This window comes from Hakea prostrata, chromosome 10 (assembly GCF_041222555.1).
Source record: "Hakea prostrata isolate BN-2017 chromosome 10, UWA_Hpros_2, whole genome shotgun sequence".
Classification (NCBI taxonomy): Eukaryota; Viridiplantae; Streptophyta; class Magnoliopsida; order Proteales; family Proteaceae; genus Hakea; species Hakea prostrata.
In genome coordinates, this window is record NC_142609.1 from 34,132,628 (window position 1) to 34,150,247 (window position 17,620).

At 38.0% G+C, this 17,620-nt stretch overlaps 2 protein-coding genes across 2 annotated transcripts; one reads left to right on the top strand and one right to left on the bottom strand.

Annotated features, from left to right (window-relative positions):
- The first annotated feature begins 2,106 nt into the window (after positions 1-2,106).
- LOC149002604 (terpene synthase 10-like) lies at positions 2,107-6,896 on the top strand. Its single transcript, XM_089137470.1, has 7 exons — positions 2,107-2,395; positions 2,838-3,105; positions 3,193-3,571; positions 4,597-4,815; positions 5,654-5,792; positions 5,900-6,148; positions 6,240-6,896. The coding sequence occupies exons 1-7, from the start codon at positions 2,171-2,173 to the stop codon at positions 6,546-6,548; spliced, it is 1,788 nt and encodes a 595-aa protein (XP_088993596.1). The 5' UTR covers positions 2,107-2,170; the 3' UTR covers positions 6,549-6,896.
- Positions 6,897-12,747: 5,851 nt separating this feature from the next.
- LOC149002605 (putative inactive purple acid phosphatase 1) lies at positions 12,748-16,437 on the bottom strand. The gene is made up of 11 exons (XM_089137168.1): positions 16,252-16,437; positions 16,038-16,132; positions 15,817-15,880; positions 15,578-15,700; positions 15,237-15,329; positions 15,012-15,141; positions 14,563-14,644; positions 14,268-14,400; positions 13,846-14,048; positions 13,627-13,752; positions 12,748-13,538 (listed from the first exon to the last, which is right to left on the bottom strand). Exons 1-11 carry the CDS (start codon positions 16,435-16,437, stop codon positions 12,923-12,925), a joined length of 1,851 nt encoding a protein of 616 aa, XP_088993294.1. The 3' UTR covers positions 12,748-12,922.
- Positions 16,438-17,620: the final 1,183 nt, after the last annotated feature.

Sequence of the window (17,620 nt, forward strand, 5' to 3'; positions counted from 1 at the left end):
TTGCATTTATGACCTGGAGTGTATTTCTCTTCACAATTGAAACACAAGCCCTTCTCTCTCCTCTGTTGCATTTCTATGGGCGTCAGACGTTTAACTGGAGGTGATGTCGGTGACGCTAATGTCAGCGGCTTGTTGAATGGCGTTGGAAGTAAGGGTGGTCGGGATGATATGGGAAGAGCACGAATGGGGCCTCGCCTCTGCTCCAGAAGTTTGCTCTCAATTAGACGAGCCATACCTACTGCCGTTGCCATATCCGTCGGACGAGATGCTAATACTTCATGGCGAATCTCCGATTTGAGTCCTGAGATAAAGAAACTGATTAAGAACGAAGGGGGTAATCCAAAGATTTGGTTGGCTAATGCTTCAAATTGAGCCTGGTAATCATTCACCGTCATCGTCTACATCAACTTGGCGATGGATCCTTGCGGGTCATCGAAAGGCGATGGTCCAAACCGAGAAACTAGTGCTCTAGAAAATGCATCCCAGGTAGGAATCATCCCAGCCTTCTTGATGCACCGAAACGACTGGAGTGCCTCTCCATCCATGTGAAATTGTGTAACCAGCAATTTCTGGTCATTCCTTGTAGAATGGTATTCAAAAAAACCTTCAGCCTTGAACAACCATCCATCGGGGTCAGTACCGTCAAACCGAGGGAACTCCACCTTCACCGATCGTGCCTGAATGTTGCCGAATGTGACCGAGGAAGATGAGGTTGGATCCTGGGCAGTGGACGCCACCGGAGTTACAGCCACAAGAGTTGCAGCAGGAGAAAGAGATGGTGGTTGGGGTTGCCGCATGTAGTTATCCAACCTACCGGCAAGTGCTGCAAGCTCCAACGCAACTGCTGTAAGAGCATGTAGTTGCAGCAGGAGAAAGAGATGGTGGTTGGGGTTGCCGCATGTAGTTATCCAACCTACCGGCAAGTGCTGCAAGCTCCAACGCAACTGCTGTAAGAGCATTCTTCTGTTCGTCCATTGAAGTTTTCTACTCTCCTACAGATCTCTGTATCTCTGTTAAAGTTTCTCCCTGAGTGGCTGTGGTGCTGTTCAAACCCTTAACCGCCTCATCTAATTGTCTCAGGCGAGTATTTTCCGCCATTCTCGAGATCTGGTAGGTCGGACCAATTATAGAACCTCGGTTCCACACCACCTAGAAAACCGGCTTACCAAGTGGGGGTTTGCCAAGGTTTATCAGCCCACATCAGTGCTTGTAAGGCACCGATGTGGGACTAACCGTAACATTACCCCACCCTTACAAGACGACGTCCTCGTCGGCCCACTCTAGGTAGCTCCACTCCGGCGGTGGGGTTTTTTATCTACTCCGGGCAGCCCTTCTCCTAGGTCGCCCCTCTTGAGTAAGCCATCCAGTAGGTCGGACCAATTGTTGTGACCTTCAGAAATTGAGATATAGAAAGGGAAGATTGAGAAAAGAAGAGAGCCTTAGAGAGAGGGGAAAACAGGGAATTGAGGAAATAACATTTTTCATTACCTTTTAGGGTTCCTCTTACCAACTTTATACAGCTCCTTGCCACCGTTAGACGTAGGGATCGAAATTGATCCGAGAATCATTGCAATGAAACCAAACACAAAATCAAACAGTGAAATAACTAACCAAACACAAAAAGCAAAAGCAAATGAGTAACAAACAGCAGGGGTTTGTTCAGCAACAGATATTCCCTTATTCTCAATGAGCATAACTCTCCAGGTACGCTGGCTTCTTTCTCCTTCTATCAGACCGACGTGGAAGCTCAGAATTATGGTCCTCTTCCGCTCCAACTTGTCTTTGTGTGCTGACCTGTCCTTGTCCAGATGGCACTCCCACTGTGTTCATATCAATAACATTATCAAAAAACACTTAGAAACCAACAAAAATGGAGTTGGTAACGTACGTACTTTCTATTTTTGACTTGTTAACCTTAAGGTGATAAGAACAAGAAGACTTCACCAAAAAAAGAATATAAGAAGAAGAAGCCGCCCCACTTTTACTATTAAAAACAATTAATGGTGTAGGTCAATTCAAGCAACATTATGATAAAAGATTAAATATCAAGGCCCAAACATTTACACCAGGAAAATTATTAAGACCCAAACTAGAATATAAGGCAGCCAAAGCATTTTGGATGAATTAAGCCAAAACTCCTAAACCAATAGATCTAAAGAATAGTCAAGCAATGGCTCTGCAACTTCATGCTTCGGGCTCACTCTCGCCTATTTCAATATGTTGTCTTCGATATGTTAAACCAAGAGTTCTGTGCATTGTCAAACCAAATTTGTCAATCAGATGCGTTAATGGCATCCATTCCCAACCAGAAGCCATTGATAAACCATCAGCAGTAGTCTACCAACCTACCATTTGGAACTATGATTTCGTTGAGTCTTTACGCAGTAATTATGAGGTAATTATTTTCTTTGCAAGAATCTTTTTCAGGGGCTAAAACGGGTTCACATCCCTGCTTTTCGATGTCAACCACCGCTAGTCATGTATAGAATTTTTCGAGCTTTTCAAAATGACTGGCTATGGACCTCAACTGTTTGGCAATCTTGATTTGCTATTTTGGGTACATAAGCATTTTGGTCTTTTTCGTTGAAGTAGAGTTTTTATCAATATTTATATATAGTCTCCCAACATCATTGAAGTAGGGTTGTTTATGTTATTGATAGTGAACCCCCTCTCTCTCGGGTATGGATATAACCTCTGGGTGAACCAATTATGTCTTCTTTGTGTGTTGTTGTACAGAAAAAAGAACTCGATAAATTATCTTTACTAGCTCATATATTTATAAATCATAGTTTGTTAATGATTCTATACTTACATGGAAGTTTAACCCATTTGTATAGGATGACATATTCAAAACAAGGGCCAAGGAACTTGCAGAAGATGTCAGGGTTCTGCTCAACAAAGAGACTGAACCAAAAGCTCAGTTCAAGCAAATTGATGTCTTGCAAAGGTTAGGTTTGGAACATCTTTTCCATGAAGAGATTCACCAGATCTTGCAATCAGTTTACAGTGATAGCAATACCGATAAGTTTAACATTAAGGATGATTTATCTGCAATTGCACTCCATTTTAGGCTCCTCAGGCAACATGGATATCTGGTCTCTGAAGGTAGCAGTTGGCTATGGTAGCACTGAGGTTTTAATTTTAATGCTTTAAATGTATGGGAAACTAAAGAGATTGATCTTATGGTTGCAGATGTGTTCAGTGGCTTCTTGGATGGGAATGGAAAATTCAAGGAGTCACTCCGTGCTGACATTACAGGAATACTAAGCTTGTATGAATCCTCATCTCTCAGTGTAGAAGGTGAGAGTATCTTAGATGAGGCTAGAGACTTTACTAGAAGATATCTTGAAGACATAATGGGATACAAAGACTCAAGTGTTGAGGCCCATCAGGTAGTGAAGCATTCCTTGGAAGTTCCTCTACACTGGAGGATGCTTAGGCCAGAGACAAGGTGGTATATTGACGCATACCAGGAAGAAGAAGATATGAACCCTAAAATTCTTGAATTGGCCAAGCTGGACTTTAACATGGTGCAAGCACTGCATCAAAGAGATCTTAGACATGCATCGAGGTTTGGCTTAGTAAAAGATTTTGAAAATTTGTGTTATGTGTGGTTTGAATTCTTGGACCAGGTTCAATGATTGCCCCCACTCCAACGTCTTCATTGGCAACCTTAACAGAAATCAGGTCAAATCTATAATAGTACAAGAAGGCTTGAACCAGCAAGTCTAAGCGTACACCCAACCCAATGGATCAACCCAACTTTGAGGAGTACTTATTTGTTTTGCTATCTTATATAATAGAGGACTGGGATTTTGAGGTTTTTTGAGTTAAGGTATTCTAGGGAGAGCTCTCGATTTGGCCTTCCGTATTCTTAAGAGTTCTTCATTTTTTTAATTTTTTTTTCATTATATGGGCAGACCTTGATGCTATAGTCGGTGGACTATAGTTGTACCCTGAGGTCAAGGTATTAAATAGCTCTTAGCAAAAATTGCTAGTAAGGTTTCAGCAAGAAAATTGCACCCCTTGTAGACTTTGTTTGTTTGGAAGTCTTCAACGCCGGGTTTGCCTTTTTGGGGCAGGCCTCGGTGCGGTGGTCAGTGGACCATAGTTGTAGCCTAAGGTCAAGCACCAAAATCGCATTGCAACAAAAATTATTAGAGTTAAGGCTGCGTAGGAAAACTCTCGTGGGGGAGAGGGAAGCATCGGGTTCACCCTAAGATGAATTGTTTGTTTCATTTTAACACATCACATTTTCTTTGTTTTGAAACTGCGGATTTTTTTATGTATATTGATGTGGGGTTATTATATATAACATGAGGAAAAGTTAAATCTTGACCTCTTGAATAAGAGGCATTAGTCATTTGTCAATTGAACCAACTCTTATGGTCTGTAACCATAAAATGCTTTCTATTGTTATGAACCTCCTTATGCCTCTTTGACCTATATTTTGTTTGTTTATGTTCCTAGTTGTTTCTATTAAAATCTTCTCTAACTCATTTTGTCACCTTGAAAATGTAAGAATCCTTTGTCAATTTGTATCTCTTCAATAGTACCATGAAATTTACTAATTAAATAATTTGACTTGCTATTTAGGTGGTGGCGAAATATTGGTTTAGCAGCAAGATTGAGCTTTGCAAGAGATCGGCTTGTGGAGAGTTTTTTTTGGAGTCTTGGGCTTACGTGTGAGCCTCAATATGAACGTTGTAGAAACTGGCTTACAAAAGTCATGAAATTTGTTATGATAATAGATGACATTTATGATGTCCATGGCTCTATCGAGGAACTCCAGCTTTTTACCGATGCTGTTGAAAGGTTATTGTTAGCATCTCTTACATTTGTTTATCTTTCATTTGAGTTCAGATTTTGTATCTCCACGAGTAGAGAATTGTGTTTTCTTCAGATCTCTTCATTGCACATTTAGGAGGGCCCATCTTTGAGCGTATGGTCCACAATATTAATGTTTAGAAATGGGTCCCCACCTAAATGTGTAGCGAAAAGGTATGCAAGGGGAGCAAAATCATTTCACACAATGGGTAGAGGATCCCAACACAAACCAATTGTTATACTAGTTTTGGAGTTTCCTTTCATTGATATACATTTTTGGAATCAAGCTGATGAGGAACTCTTATAAGGTCTATGACAGGAATAGAGGAACCAATTCTGTAGAGGGTACCACTATCTTGGCATCTTCTCCACTACACATTTAAGAGGGGATCCACATCCACTACTGAACACTAACAAATTAAACCCTTCTCACCCCCTTAAATGTATGGTGAACAAGATTTGACGGCTTCAACTAGACTTGAAATAGATGATGTGGGATTATTAAAGCTCATATACTAATATCTTATTGTGGTCAGCTCTCCATGGTTTGCCATGACCTAAGTTGGAGAAATTATTTCTTTTTATTTTATTTTATTTTGTCTTCTTAAATACACAAGTTATAAAATGGATTGGGCATCTTTGCCAGGTTATTCTAAGGAAAGTTTTGCATTTTGAAGCTAATTACTAAAGGAATTATCATTTCAAGATTAAGTTGTTCTTTGCTTTATTAGGTGATTAATCACTATAATATGACCATAAAATAAAATAAATAAATAAAAATTCTATATGAATTGCAATGAAATTTTGCCTATTTATGTTCTTACAGATGGGATGTGGAGGCAATGAAAGAACTTCCAAGCTACATGAAGATTGCTTTCTTAGCTCTATTCAATACCACTAATGAGATGGCCTATGACATTCTTTGTGAACAGGGTTGGGATATCTTACCATACTTGCAGAAAACGGTATTATATCGTTCTTCCAAGAACTATATTTCATTATCTACCTATAGAACTTGAAACAGGTATACAAAAACTTGTAATTTCTTTATCTTTTTTTCATTTGATCTCAGTGGGCAGATTTCATCAAGGCAATGTTTGTTGAGGCAAAGTGGTATCAAACGAGAACAACCCCATCAACTAAAGATTACTTGAAGAATGGATGGGTTTCATCTTCAGGAACTATATTTCTTGTCCATGCCTTTTTTGCAACAGGAGAAGAGATCAATGAGGAAATACTTGAATGCCTGAAGAGCAACCCAGATCTAATATTTGGCCCCTCCATGATCTTTCGGCTCTCCAATGATCTCGCGACTTCATTAGTATAAATCTCTTCAATATCTTCACTGTAGTGATATTTTTATAAGACAAAATCAACATAATCTAAGGATCTATTTTGGGTTCATTTTGCAGGCTGAACTAGAGAGAGGTGATGTTTCATCATCAATCCATTGTTACATGCATGAACATAAAGTTTCCGAACAAATTGCTCGAGAATACATTAAAGAAAAGATCATGGAGACATGGAAATTGATGAACAAATGCATCACCAACTCTCCTTTCTCTAGAAAATTTGTGCAGATTTGTCTAAATCTCGCTCGAACATCACTTTGTGTATACCAATATGGAGATGGACTTGGTTCTGAGAGCTACAAAAGCAAGGATCATGTATTGTCCTTGATAGTCAAGCCCATTGAGATTGGGAGCACTGTGACTCACTAAAAGCTTGTTTATGGTTTATTTTCAGTTTCATAAGAGCCAAGATTATGTAACAGCTGCTCCTATTTCAATTACCCATACTTAGCTGATGAATAACTTTTCCAACAAAAGTAATGTGTTCAATGCCAATAAGCAAGAGTTTTAACTAGGGGCTTGTTTAGCTATAGAATTCTAGATTTTGGTCCTTAGACCTGAGAGGTCCTTAGCATTGCAGTCAGATGCTGTGCGTTTTAATGGTTAAGTGATGCCTCCTTGATCATGTATTTGATTAAAACTCTAGATAAGTCAGCTCTTGGTTCACAAAGCATTGCAGTCAGATTAGGATTTGATGTTGTATTATTTTTAATATAATAAAATAATATATGTTCCATTTTATTGGATTTGTAAGTACGGAAAATTTTCCTTAATTTATTTTAGGAAAGTGTTTTTTATATAGTCCCACATTGGAAACCGAGGTGTCGGAATCCAAGTTAATTAATAGGTACCACCTATTAACTTTGATTTATAATAATGAGACACGCCAATGCGTGTGCAGTGTTTGAGCGAGGACGGTGTACCATCTGGGAGCGCTCGCGTACACGCGGCGTGGGCTATGGGCGTTTATGGCGCACGCACTTAGCACTTCGAGCAAGATTAGATCTGAACCGTGTATTTTGATCAACGGTAGATCTAGGGCGATGGAAGTAGATCCATAAATATCCTTTTGAGTTCAATATGGACCGTTAGATCATGCGACCAAACGATCCGACGGCTCATATTTGAACGTCAGCATTCGTATCCCTATAGAGAGGTGCACACATACGAACAGAGTCATGAACTATTCAGAAGAGGCACCTCAATGCCTATAAATACCTTCTAGCTTCACAACAGCAGTATATACGAAAATTTCTCTGTTCTTGAGTTTTGTCTATGCTTAGCAAAACTTGGGAGATTCAACTCAAAGTTGGGCTTCTTTGTATCCTGGGAGACGGTTCGCAGTACCTCCTAGCACCTTGATGTGAGGGTGAATTACGTCTTAAGGAAAGTGATGTTGTAACGCGCCTAGAAGTTCCAACTTCCATACTGTGATCTCTTGTTCATTTCTTTTACAATCTTAAGACGTGATTCCTTTTTTGAGATGGCACAATCACTAAAGCAACTTGCAATGGACATCATCAAGTTGGATCATTTTGATGAGACTAACTTCAAGCGCTAGCAGAAGAAGATGCATTTCCTGTTGAGTCAATTAAGTGTGGTGTATGTACTGACGACACCCAAGCCAGAAGAGAAGGAGAATGAAATAGTCACAGAGACGCGAAATAGGCAGAAGTGGGAGACTGATGACTACTGCTGCAAAGGTCAGATTTGCAATTCTTTGTCTGACACTCTATTCGACATGCACCATGAGAAGCAGTCTGCAAAAGAGATATGAGATGCTTTGCAGAACACCTATCTAGTGGAAGATACGACGAGCAAGAAGTTCCTTGCAAGTAAGTTTTTCCGATACACCATGGTAGATAATAGAAAAGTGATGGAACAATTTTTTGAAACAAAACAAATTCTCAATCAATTCTCCCAACATGGTATGAAAATGGATGAAAGCATTGTTGTTTTAGCCATTTTAGATAAGTTGCCTCCCTCCTGGAAAGATTATAAGAAAAGTCTGAAACACAAGAAGGAAGATGTCACTCTTGCAGAACTAGAGAGTGATATGCAAATTGAAAGAAGAGGATAGAACCCGTGATGGTACTGATACCTCTAAAGTTCTTGTAGTGGAGGAAGGCAAAGACCCTAAAGAGAAGAAAGATTCTGACAAAGGTAAAATGAAGAGGAAGGGGAGCTCGAGTTCTAATTCCAACAAGAAGCAGAAGTTTGATCCGAAGAAAAAGGGTCCCTGTTATCACTGTGGCAAAATGGGTCATATCAAGAAGGAATGTGAACTTCTAAAAAAGAAATCAGATAAATCAGACGACAAGAACAACCATAAGGAGAACCTAGTGGCTATGATTTTTGAAGCTAATGATCTTGGTGTTGATACTTCCTGGTGGATCGACTCTGGTGCTACCAGACATGTCTGTAATGACAGAAGTTTCTTTTCTGAGTATAAGTCAGAAGAAGATGGGAGTATTCTCTATATGGGAAATGCTTCCACCGCTACAATGAAAGGAAAAGGGAAAGTGCAACTTGAGTTCACTTCTGGAAAAACCCTCACTCTAACAGATGTTTACCATGCCCCAGAAGTTAGGAAGAACCTTGTGTCTGCAAGTCTTTTAAGTAAATTTGGGTTCAAACTTGTATTTGAGTCAGATAAATTTATTCTGACCAAAGGTGGTTTCTTTGTGAGGAAAGGATATGTGTATGAGGGTATGTTTAAGTTAAACATTGTTCCTGTTTCAATGAATAATATGAATAATTCTGCTTACATGCTTGGTTCATTTCTTTATGGCATGGTCGATTAGGACATGTGAATTTTCATAAAATGAATGATATGATTAAACTAGACTTACTTCCTAAAGTTAACCATGATGTAGATAATTGCAAAACATGCATGCTGACTAAGATTACTAGAAAGCATTTTCTTAATGTGAATAGAGATTCTAACATTCTAGATTTGGTACATAGTGACGTTTGTGATCTCCACAATTCCCTTACTCGAGGAGGAAAGAAATACTTTGTAACATTTATTGATGATTGTTCCAAATTTTGTTATGTATATATCTTGAATGCCAAAGATGTAGTTTTGAAATATTTTAAAATATTTAAAAGTGAGTCTGAGAATTTTTGTAAGACAACCATCAAATGTCTTAGGAGTGATAGGGGTGGGGAATACTATGACCCTGAATACTTTGATACTATGAGCATAGTACATGAGGTTATAACACCTTATTCTCTTCAGCAAAATGGCGTGGCAGAAAAGAAAAATAGGACTTTAATGGAAATGATGAATGCTATGATGTCCTATTCTAGTTTAAGTAGTGGTTTTTGGGGTGAAGCGTTATTAACAACCTGTCATATACTAAACAGAGTTCCTTTCAAGAAGAGCCCAAAGACCCCATATGAACTTTGGAAGAAACGAAAACCAAATTTGGTGTACCTTAGGATTTGGTGCTATAGAGCTATTGTGAAAATTCCATAACCAAAAAGGAAGAAACTAGGTGAAAGAGGTGTTGAGTGCATTTTCTTAGGATAGCAAAGCATATCGGTTCATGGTTATTGAACCTAATGACTCAATAGAGTTGAACACTATTATTGAGTCAAGAGATGCCATTTTTTATGAAACCAGATTCCCTTTCATCCCTAGGACCACAAGTTCTTTAACTGTGAGAGATATAAATGAAGAGTCTCAAACACCTAGTGTAGAACCAAGGAGTAGCAAAAGGAAAAGGACTGGAAAGTCTTTTGGCCTAGATTTCTTTATATCTAGTTGAAGGTACTAGAGAAACTTAGAGTAATCAAACCTTATTATATTTAAATGTAGAGAAAGATCCTAAACATATGAGGAAGCTATGAAGTCTCAGGAAAGATGCCATAAATGATGAAATGGACTCCATCATGGGAAATAACACTTGGAAATTAGTTGATTTACCCCCTGGCTCTAAAACAATAGTGTGTAAGTGGATTTTCAAAAGAAAATTAAGGATTGATGGAACCATTGATAAATTTAAGGCAATGGTAGTGGCAAAAGGTTTCACAAAAAAGGAAGGCATAGATTATTTTGATACTTATGCTCTAGTGGCTAGGATTGCTACTATTCGAGTTTTAGTTGCATTGGCATCTATATATAAATTTGTCATTTACCAAATGGATGTCAAAACAACATTTCTAAATGGTGAATTAGATGAAGAAATTTATATGCAACAACCTGAAAGGTTTGTTGTGAAGGGATAGGAGCACAAAGCCTGTAAGTTAGTGAAATCATTATATGGACTCAAACAAGCACCGAAACAGTGGCATGAGAAGTTTGACAAAGTAATTCTGTCAAATGGGTTTAAAATACATGAGTCCGACAAATGTGTGTATAGCAAGTTTTCTAGAGGAAAAGGTGTGATAATTTGCTTATATGTTGATGACATGCTTATATTTGGTACTGATTTAGAACAAGTAGAAATTACTAAAAAGTATTTGTTTGCTAGTTTCAATATGAAAGACATGGGTGAAGCTAATGTCATTTGGGCATTAGAATAATCAAACATGGTGATGGGTTAATGCTGACACAATCTCATTACATTGAGAAAGTGTTGAAGAAATTCAACCATTTAGATTGTTCACCTGTTAGTACACCTTTTGACTCTAGTGTCAAATTAGTACCAAATGATGGAAGATTGTGTCTCAAACAGACTATGCTAGTGCTATTGGTTGTCTAATGTATGCAATGACCAGTACAAGACCAGACATAGCATATGCTGTAGGAAAACTTAGTAGGTACACTAGTAACCCTAGTAACCTACACTAGAAAGTTGTCTTTAGGATTTTTAGATACCTAAAGGGAACAACTAGTTATGGCTTAAGATACACTGGGTATCCGACTATTCTTGAAGGGTTCACAGATGCTAGTTGGATAACAGACAGTGAAGACCACTCATCCACAAGTGGTTGGGTATTCACTCTTAGCAATATCTTGGGGTTCAAAGAAGCAAACATGTATTGTTGATTCTACTATGGCAACAAAGTTCGTGGCATTAGCTTCTGGTAGTAAAGAAGCAGAATGGCTAGGAATTTATTGATAGAAATTCCAATATAGCCAAAACCCATGACACCAATATCGCTTCATTGCGATAGTGAAGCAACCTTGGCTAGAGCATATAGCCAGATTTACAATGGAAAGTCAAGACATATTGAACTTAGACACGGTTTTGTGAGGCACTTGATAGTTGATGGAGTAATTACCATCGATTTTGTAAGATCGAGTCAAAATTTGGCAAATCCATTAACAAAAGGTCTTATAAAGAATTTGGTCAAAAATACTGCAAGAGGATGGGTCTTAAGCCCATTTCCTAAGATCACCAACAGAGGAAACTCGTCTCAATACATGAGATATCAAATTTGAGTTCAATAAGTAAAGTACTTTGTATGGAGTGGTCTGCAAGCATTAATTATATGCCATCCCATAGAGGAGTGCTTGGTTCCTGTAATATAGATGGAGGATGAGCTATATGCTCTTAATAGATCTAGAACAGTTCTTGTTGAGGTGTTTATTACAGGACACTTGTGATAGATCTACCTAAGTGAGTGCATGAAGTGAGGCCATGAGGCCACTTCAGTTGAGTTTGTGCTTAGACTCTAAGGCACTCATGATACCGGGATAGAGACACATGGCCTTATTAGTGTCCGCTTATTGGAGAATATTTGGAGAAGAATTCAAGTGTGTGAGATACGTCTAGCTTGTCATCATAGAATTATCAGTTCAAAGACTTGTCTACTGTATACTTCTGATTAGCCTTGATGGATTTCACTAAGTGGAGGTTCAAGTCTGAGTACACCTACCATTTAAGCATTGGTTCCCATTTGTTGTTGTGTACTTATTTTCATTATATTGAAAATAGTGGGAGAATGTTGTATTATTTTAATATAATAAAATAATATATGTTTCATTTTATTGGATTTGTAAGAGCGGAAAACTTTCCTTAATTTATTTTAGGAAAGTGTTTTTTATATAGTCCACATTGGAAACCAAGGTGTCGGAATCCAAGTTAATTAATAGGTACTACCTATTAAATTTTGATTTATAATAATGAGACATGCCAATGCGTGTGCAGTGTATGAGCGAGGACGTATACCATCCGAGCGCGCACGCGCAGTGTGGGCTGTGGGCTGTTAAGGCGTGTATTTTGATCAATGACAGATCTAGGGCGATGGAAGTAGATCCATAAATATCCTTTTGATGGTTCAATATGGACTGTTAGATCGTGCAGCCGAACGATCCCACGGCTCATATTTGAACGTCAGTATTCGTATCCCTACAGAGAGGTGCACCCATACAAACAGAGTCATGAACTGTTCAGAAGAGGCACCTCAATGCCTATAAATACCTTCTAGCTTTACAACAGCAGTATATACGAAAATTTCTCTGTTCTTGAGTTTTGTCTGTGCTTAGCAAAACTTGGGAGATTCAACTCAAAGTTGGACTTCTTTGTATCCTAGGAGACGGTTCGTAGTACCTCATAGCACCTTGATGTGAGGGCAAATTACGTCTTAAGGAAAGCGACGTTGTTACACGCCTAGAAGTTCCAACTTCCATACTATGATCTCTTGTTCATTTCTTTTACATTTGAAGCTCTATACTCGATGCTTTCAACATACTTTTAGTACTTGATATTAACCAAAAACAAACATACATAATTATATTGAGAAATACAAAAGATACTCAACCTCGATCACCATCTCCCTCACAGTTCATATTAAGAAGCCAATGTAGTAAGTGGGCAACTGTCAAAAGTACAAGCTACAGTGGCCGAATAGTTACGGTGGATGGTGAAGGTATCATAAACCAACCCATCTCTACTCTTCTTGTATTCAAAGAGCAGAGTTGTATGGTTGAAGGCTGTAAGCTTAACAAATCCCCAATCATAGTCCTTATAAACACTCCATACAGTGTTAACTGGTGAAAATTCATCAAGACCCTGGCCTCCACCCCCTGCAACTACATGAATGGTCCCATTCAAGGTGCCCTCATAGAAATTCGACCCCGGCATTGTGCACACGCTCTCATACACCGGACATGTTCTTTCATAGTTATGGATATGGCCATACATTGCCAAATCTACCTTATATTTCTGCCAAAGCTGTTGAAGGCTATCCCTTCCCATTGGTTCATCAGAGGTCCCTTCTAAGGCATATGGCAAACCTGAAGAGTAACCCAACACTCGGTGTGCAAGAAAGATTAGCCATGGCTGCCTTTGCCTATCAGCAGATGCTAGGCAATTCTCTAGGAACTGATATTGTGGGGTGCCTGGTCTCCAGTCATGTTCAGTATCAGCTATGCAGAAGTGGAACATACCAAAATCAGTTGAGTACCTGAGACAGGAAAGATAAAATTTCAGGGTAACACTCCATTACAGCACCTTAAATTTACATTCATAGGCAGATATGTGCACATAGATACCAGAAGTTATCCTTGTTGGTTGTAGGAACAGTGAACATGGTCTCTGTTACTACACCACATTCTCCTCCAGAGTCGGTTCCGGTATAGAAAGACCCTGAATTGGGATAGTCACGCTCATGGTTTCCACTGTAATGAGAGATCATCTAGTGTTATTCAATATGTATATTAAAAAGAATGCACAGATTGAAAAAAGTAATGGAACTGAACAGGATCACAGACCTTGATATCATATATGGTTTGGTTGATGCAATGGGCTCAATTTGCGCGGTGAATTGATCCCATTCTGAAAGGTACCCATTCGCATATGTTATATCTCCGTTGTGGAAGACTATATCATAATTGTTTAGGTCATTAAGAAGCTGCTTTGTGGTGTTAAGAGCACCAGGTTGGGGGCCATATTCATTGGAACCATCAGCCTCAGCCTGAAAAGAGGAAAGCAAGAGTAGATTAGTCTCTATGCAACTAGAAACTACAAAATGTTGTATGCATATCAAGTGTGACCTTGTAATGCAATGGAATGCTGATTCTACTATGGATTTAGAGCATTTTTCGTCTACAGATTGATATTGTATCTGTTTCTCTGTAAAAATGTGAGGTTATCAATTACTACTTATGCTGAGTTTGCCAAAGATGATTCTAACCTTTCCCATATCACCGAAAATTATCACACGCTGTAGTGAATCTTGGCCAGGAAAAGGAGATCCTTTGAAGCTGTAAATTGGACTCCATACATATGAACCATTGAGCACTTTATGTCCAAGCCTGTATGTGTACCTGCATCATTCATGTTTCAACATTTCTTGTGAGCTACAGTGTAAGATTATAAGATATACACATCTAGTGGCAGTTTTTCTGAATAACAAATTGTAGATTGATCTAGGAGTTTTAAGGAGGGAATGCACACAGATTGGTGTGGAGAAAAGCTAAATAATTTACATTGCATTAGGCCACAACTCCTTCAAAAAGCTTGTATGTATGAAACCAGGATCACGCCATCCCACAGTAGTTGCTGGTGGACCTGAACATGGAAACAAGAAAATCTTTAGACATCATAGCTTGTGAGAAGAGCATAAAGACTTGGATGGTTGAAGCTATACTTCTTTGGCTGTAAGCCAATACTTATTTTTGATCATATATTTGGATTGATCATGAGTATGACTTTCAAGGCAGAAGTCATAAACAGGATTCATTTACAACCTTGTATCACAATTATGCAGGGCTTATTTAGCAAATCTTATGAACAGACTAGTACAAGACTTATCAAGCAAACCCGGTTCAGACAAGCAGACTCCCCCGTAAAAGGGGGGGGGGGGGGGGGGGGAGACAATTTTTGCTGAGAGGCTGTTTCGATACTTATCAAGAAGAGTAGGAGAGAAATTACACACCACACAAGCTTTCGCGAGTGAAGGTCAAGGTCGCAGCTGGGGAGCGCATTTGAGTTTCTCCTTGTCGACCCCATTCCACGAAAGGCTCTGCTTCATTGAGTCCATATCCACTTGTCCAAGTTACAGTCATCTGAGTATCATCAATAGAAGAGCATGAATCACCAGTAGATAACTAAATCACCATTAGTTTCATATTGAGTTTATGATAAGAAAGTGCTGGCTTACTTCATTCCATGTCTGTCCTTGTGCTAAGCGTGGGTAAAGAGGTGCCTTTGGGTATGCGAAAGCTACTTTGTTTGACACTGCAATCAGCATTGGCTATTGTTTCAAGAAGACAAACCTAACATGGTTAGTCTATCAAATAATATAACACCAGATAGGCTAGAAACACACTCAATACGAAAGAAGGTAAGCTAGATCAATAACACAACAGAACTGGAACATATAAAGATTAGTATCTAAAACAAATTCATAGGTAAGATAAAAACATATGGTTTAGGTCATTTGATTTATCAGAAATTAAGAATGGATTGAATTTTGAGATCACTGAGTGTTTTGAGTCATACACTGGAAATTCCACCAGAAAATAGTCCAAAAGCGAAATCTGCTCTCTGGTTGATGAGTAGAAATGACACAGTTCCTTTTCCTGTTTTGGTGTAGTCTGCAGAGGAGTAATTTGCATATTTGTACTGCAGAAGAACAAAAGAATTTCATAAGTTCTTCAAATTTTAAGCAATGGGTAGCTTTGCATTGGAACCATACTTTAAGAACAAGATTAAGCCAAGGCAAGGAAAGAAAAGAAAACCTTAATGGGAGCTGAACACAGAAGAGGTGCAAGTTTCCCATATGGTGGAGGACATGTGGAACCACTGCAAATTTCAGTAGCAGGAACTTTCTATCAGTTCATGAACATTAAAATTTTAATCTATGTGACACAGAAAATGAGTTCTTCTGCATCATTAAAAAACCTTGACATTTCCAAGGAAAGCTAGATTCAATATTGAAGATGTATCTTGTATGACTTACTTTAAAGAACTTGCAGGAGAAAACACTGCAATCCAATCACTATTTGATGCATTTTGAGAGCTGAATGTTACAGTCACCCATTCACTACTTTCACCCTGAAAAGAAAAGAAAAAAAATAAAATAAAATCCAGCACTAGTCTCTAAGATCTTCATTAAAATTATCAAATCAACTGAGAAGAGATTATAGTTAAAAGCTGCAGTCAAGAAAGGTTACCTGTAATCCAAGGAGAGTAGGTGATGCTGTTACATTAGCAGATTTCTCAAAAGCAATTCTTGCTTTATGAATTGCAACTTTTGCAAGAGGTTGACTGTTTTCACTTGGTTTTGCTAATCCACAGATCACCAGACCCAACAAAGTTACCAGAAAAAACACTTCTCTGATCCTCCTCATAGTGCCCATCTTCTGCAATCAATCAAACCATTGGAGTCAAGGGTCGAACCACATGGCCGAACCGTTTCAACCAACCAGTTTGTCCTTGGGTTAAATTTTATAGTAAAATTCAACTTAAAATAATTTTTTTGGGTAAAGAAAATTTTATTCAAAATGCCATGAAAATGTAAAATTTAAGCAAAATGGATGCCTAATAAGAAACAAAGTGGAGATAAAGCCCTCGATCGGAGATTAAATGTCCCTAGATTTGGTATGATTTCTATTTTAGTTTCGAATTCATTTCATGAAATAGTTAAGCAAATAAGTTTTTGATCGCATCGATCTAAATTCTTTCAAGAATGAAAAATCTATTGATAGTTCAATGTCTAAGAATCAATGCTGAAAAATTCCTATAGAAAAGTATAGTGACCACAGCTCTAATGAAGATGATAGTGGTCATTTGAACTACTCCCTAATTATTTAGAACTTCTGTTTCATTTTATTCTATTTGAATGAAATAAGGTTCAAAAACTAAATCAAACAATTCTCATAATAAAAATCATATCAAATCAAACTGAGCTCATAAATTTTTTAAATTGTGGATTAAAAATGCAAATCATACCCATACTTGTCAAAAACCAAATGATATAAGAAGTTGCCCTTCAAATTTATTAAAGGTTGCAACAAAAATTGAGATTTTAGGAGGATTTCAACATAAATAAACTTATGAACTTATTATTTCAACAACAACAAAATATGAACACCAAAATTAAGACAAAAGGAGCTTACCTTAACTCTTAACTACCACCAGAAATGCTGGGATATTGAGTTCTCTTGTTAGTAGACTTCACCTTTATATACTTAGTTTCATGAGTATGTAGTTCTAAACTAAATATAAAATATTTCGAAGGAAGAATACTGATTTTCTTTTTTGGGATAATAGCATACTAGTAAAAATGTTTGATTAAACAAACTAAGTAAAGTAAATTATATCATAATCGAATATTCATTGAACACTCATTGATAGTTCAAAGAAACAAGAAGCAGGGACCATTTCTAGCTCTCTCTCTTTTTTTTCACTTGTTATAGTAAGTCTTCAAATCTACAAATATTTTATTGTTCTCTACAATTATTTAAGGATATAGGGATGCCACTAATGATGTAGGAGAGCAATGCCACGTCTTCATTAATATCTAAAATAATAATGAAAACA

Coding starts and splice junctions, on each gene's coding strand:
- LOC149002605 (XM_089137168.1), bottom strand. CDS start 16,437: ATGGGCACTATGAGGAGGATCAGAGAAGTGTTTTTTCTGGTAACTTTG. Junction 14,645..15,011: donor CACTCGCGAAAGCTTGTGTG/GTGTGTAATTTC, acceptor TTCCATGTTCAG/GTCCACCAGCAACTACTGTG. Junction 13,539..13,626: donor ACCAACAAGGATAACTTCTG/GTATCTATGTGC, acceptor TTCCTGTCTCAG/GTACTCAACTGATTTTGGTA.
- LOC149002604 (XM_089137470.1), top strand. CDS start 2,171: ATGGCTCTGCAACTTCATGCTTCGGGCTCACTCTCGCCTATTTCAATA. Junction 3,106..3,192: donor TGGATATCTGGTCTCTGAAG/GTAGCAGTTGGC, acceptor TTATGGTTGCAG/ATGTGTTCAGTGGCTTCTTG. Junction 6,149..6,239: donor ATGATCTCGCGACTTCATTA/GTATAAATCTCT, acceptor TTCATTTTGCAG/GCTGAACTAGAGAGAGGTGA.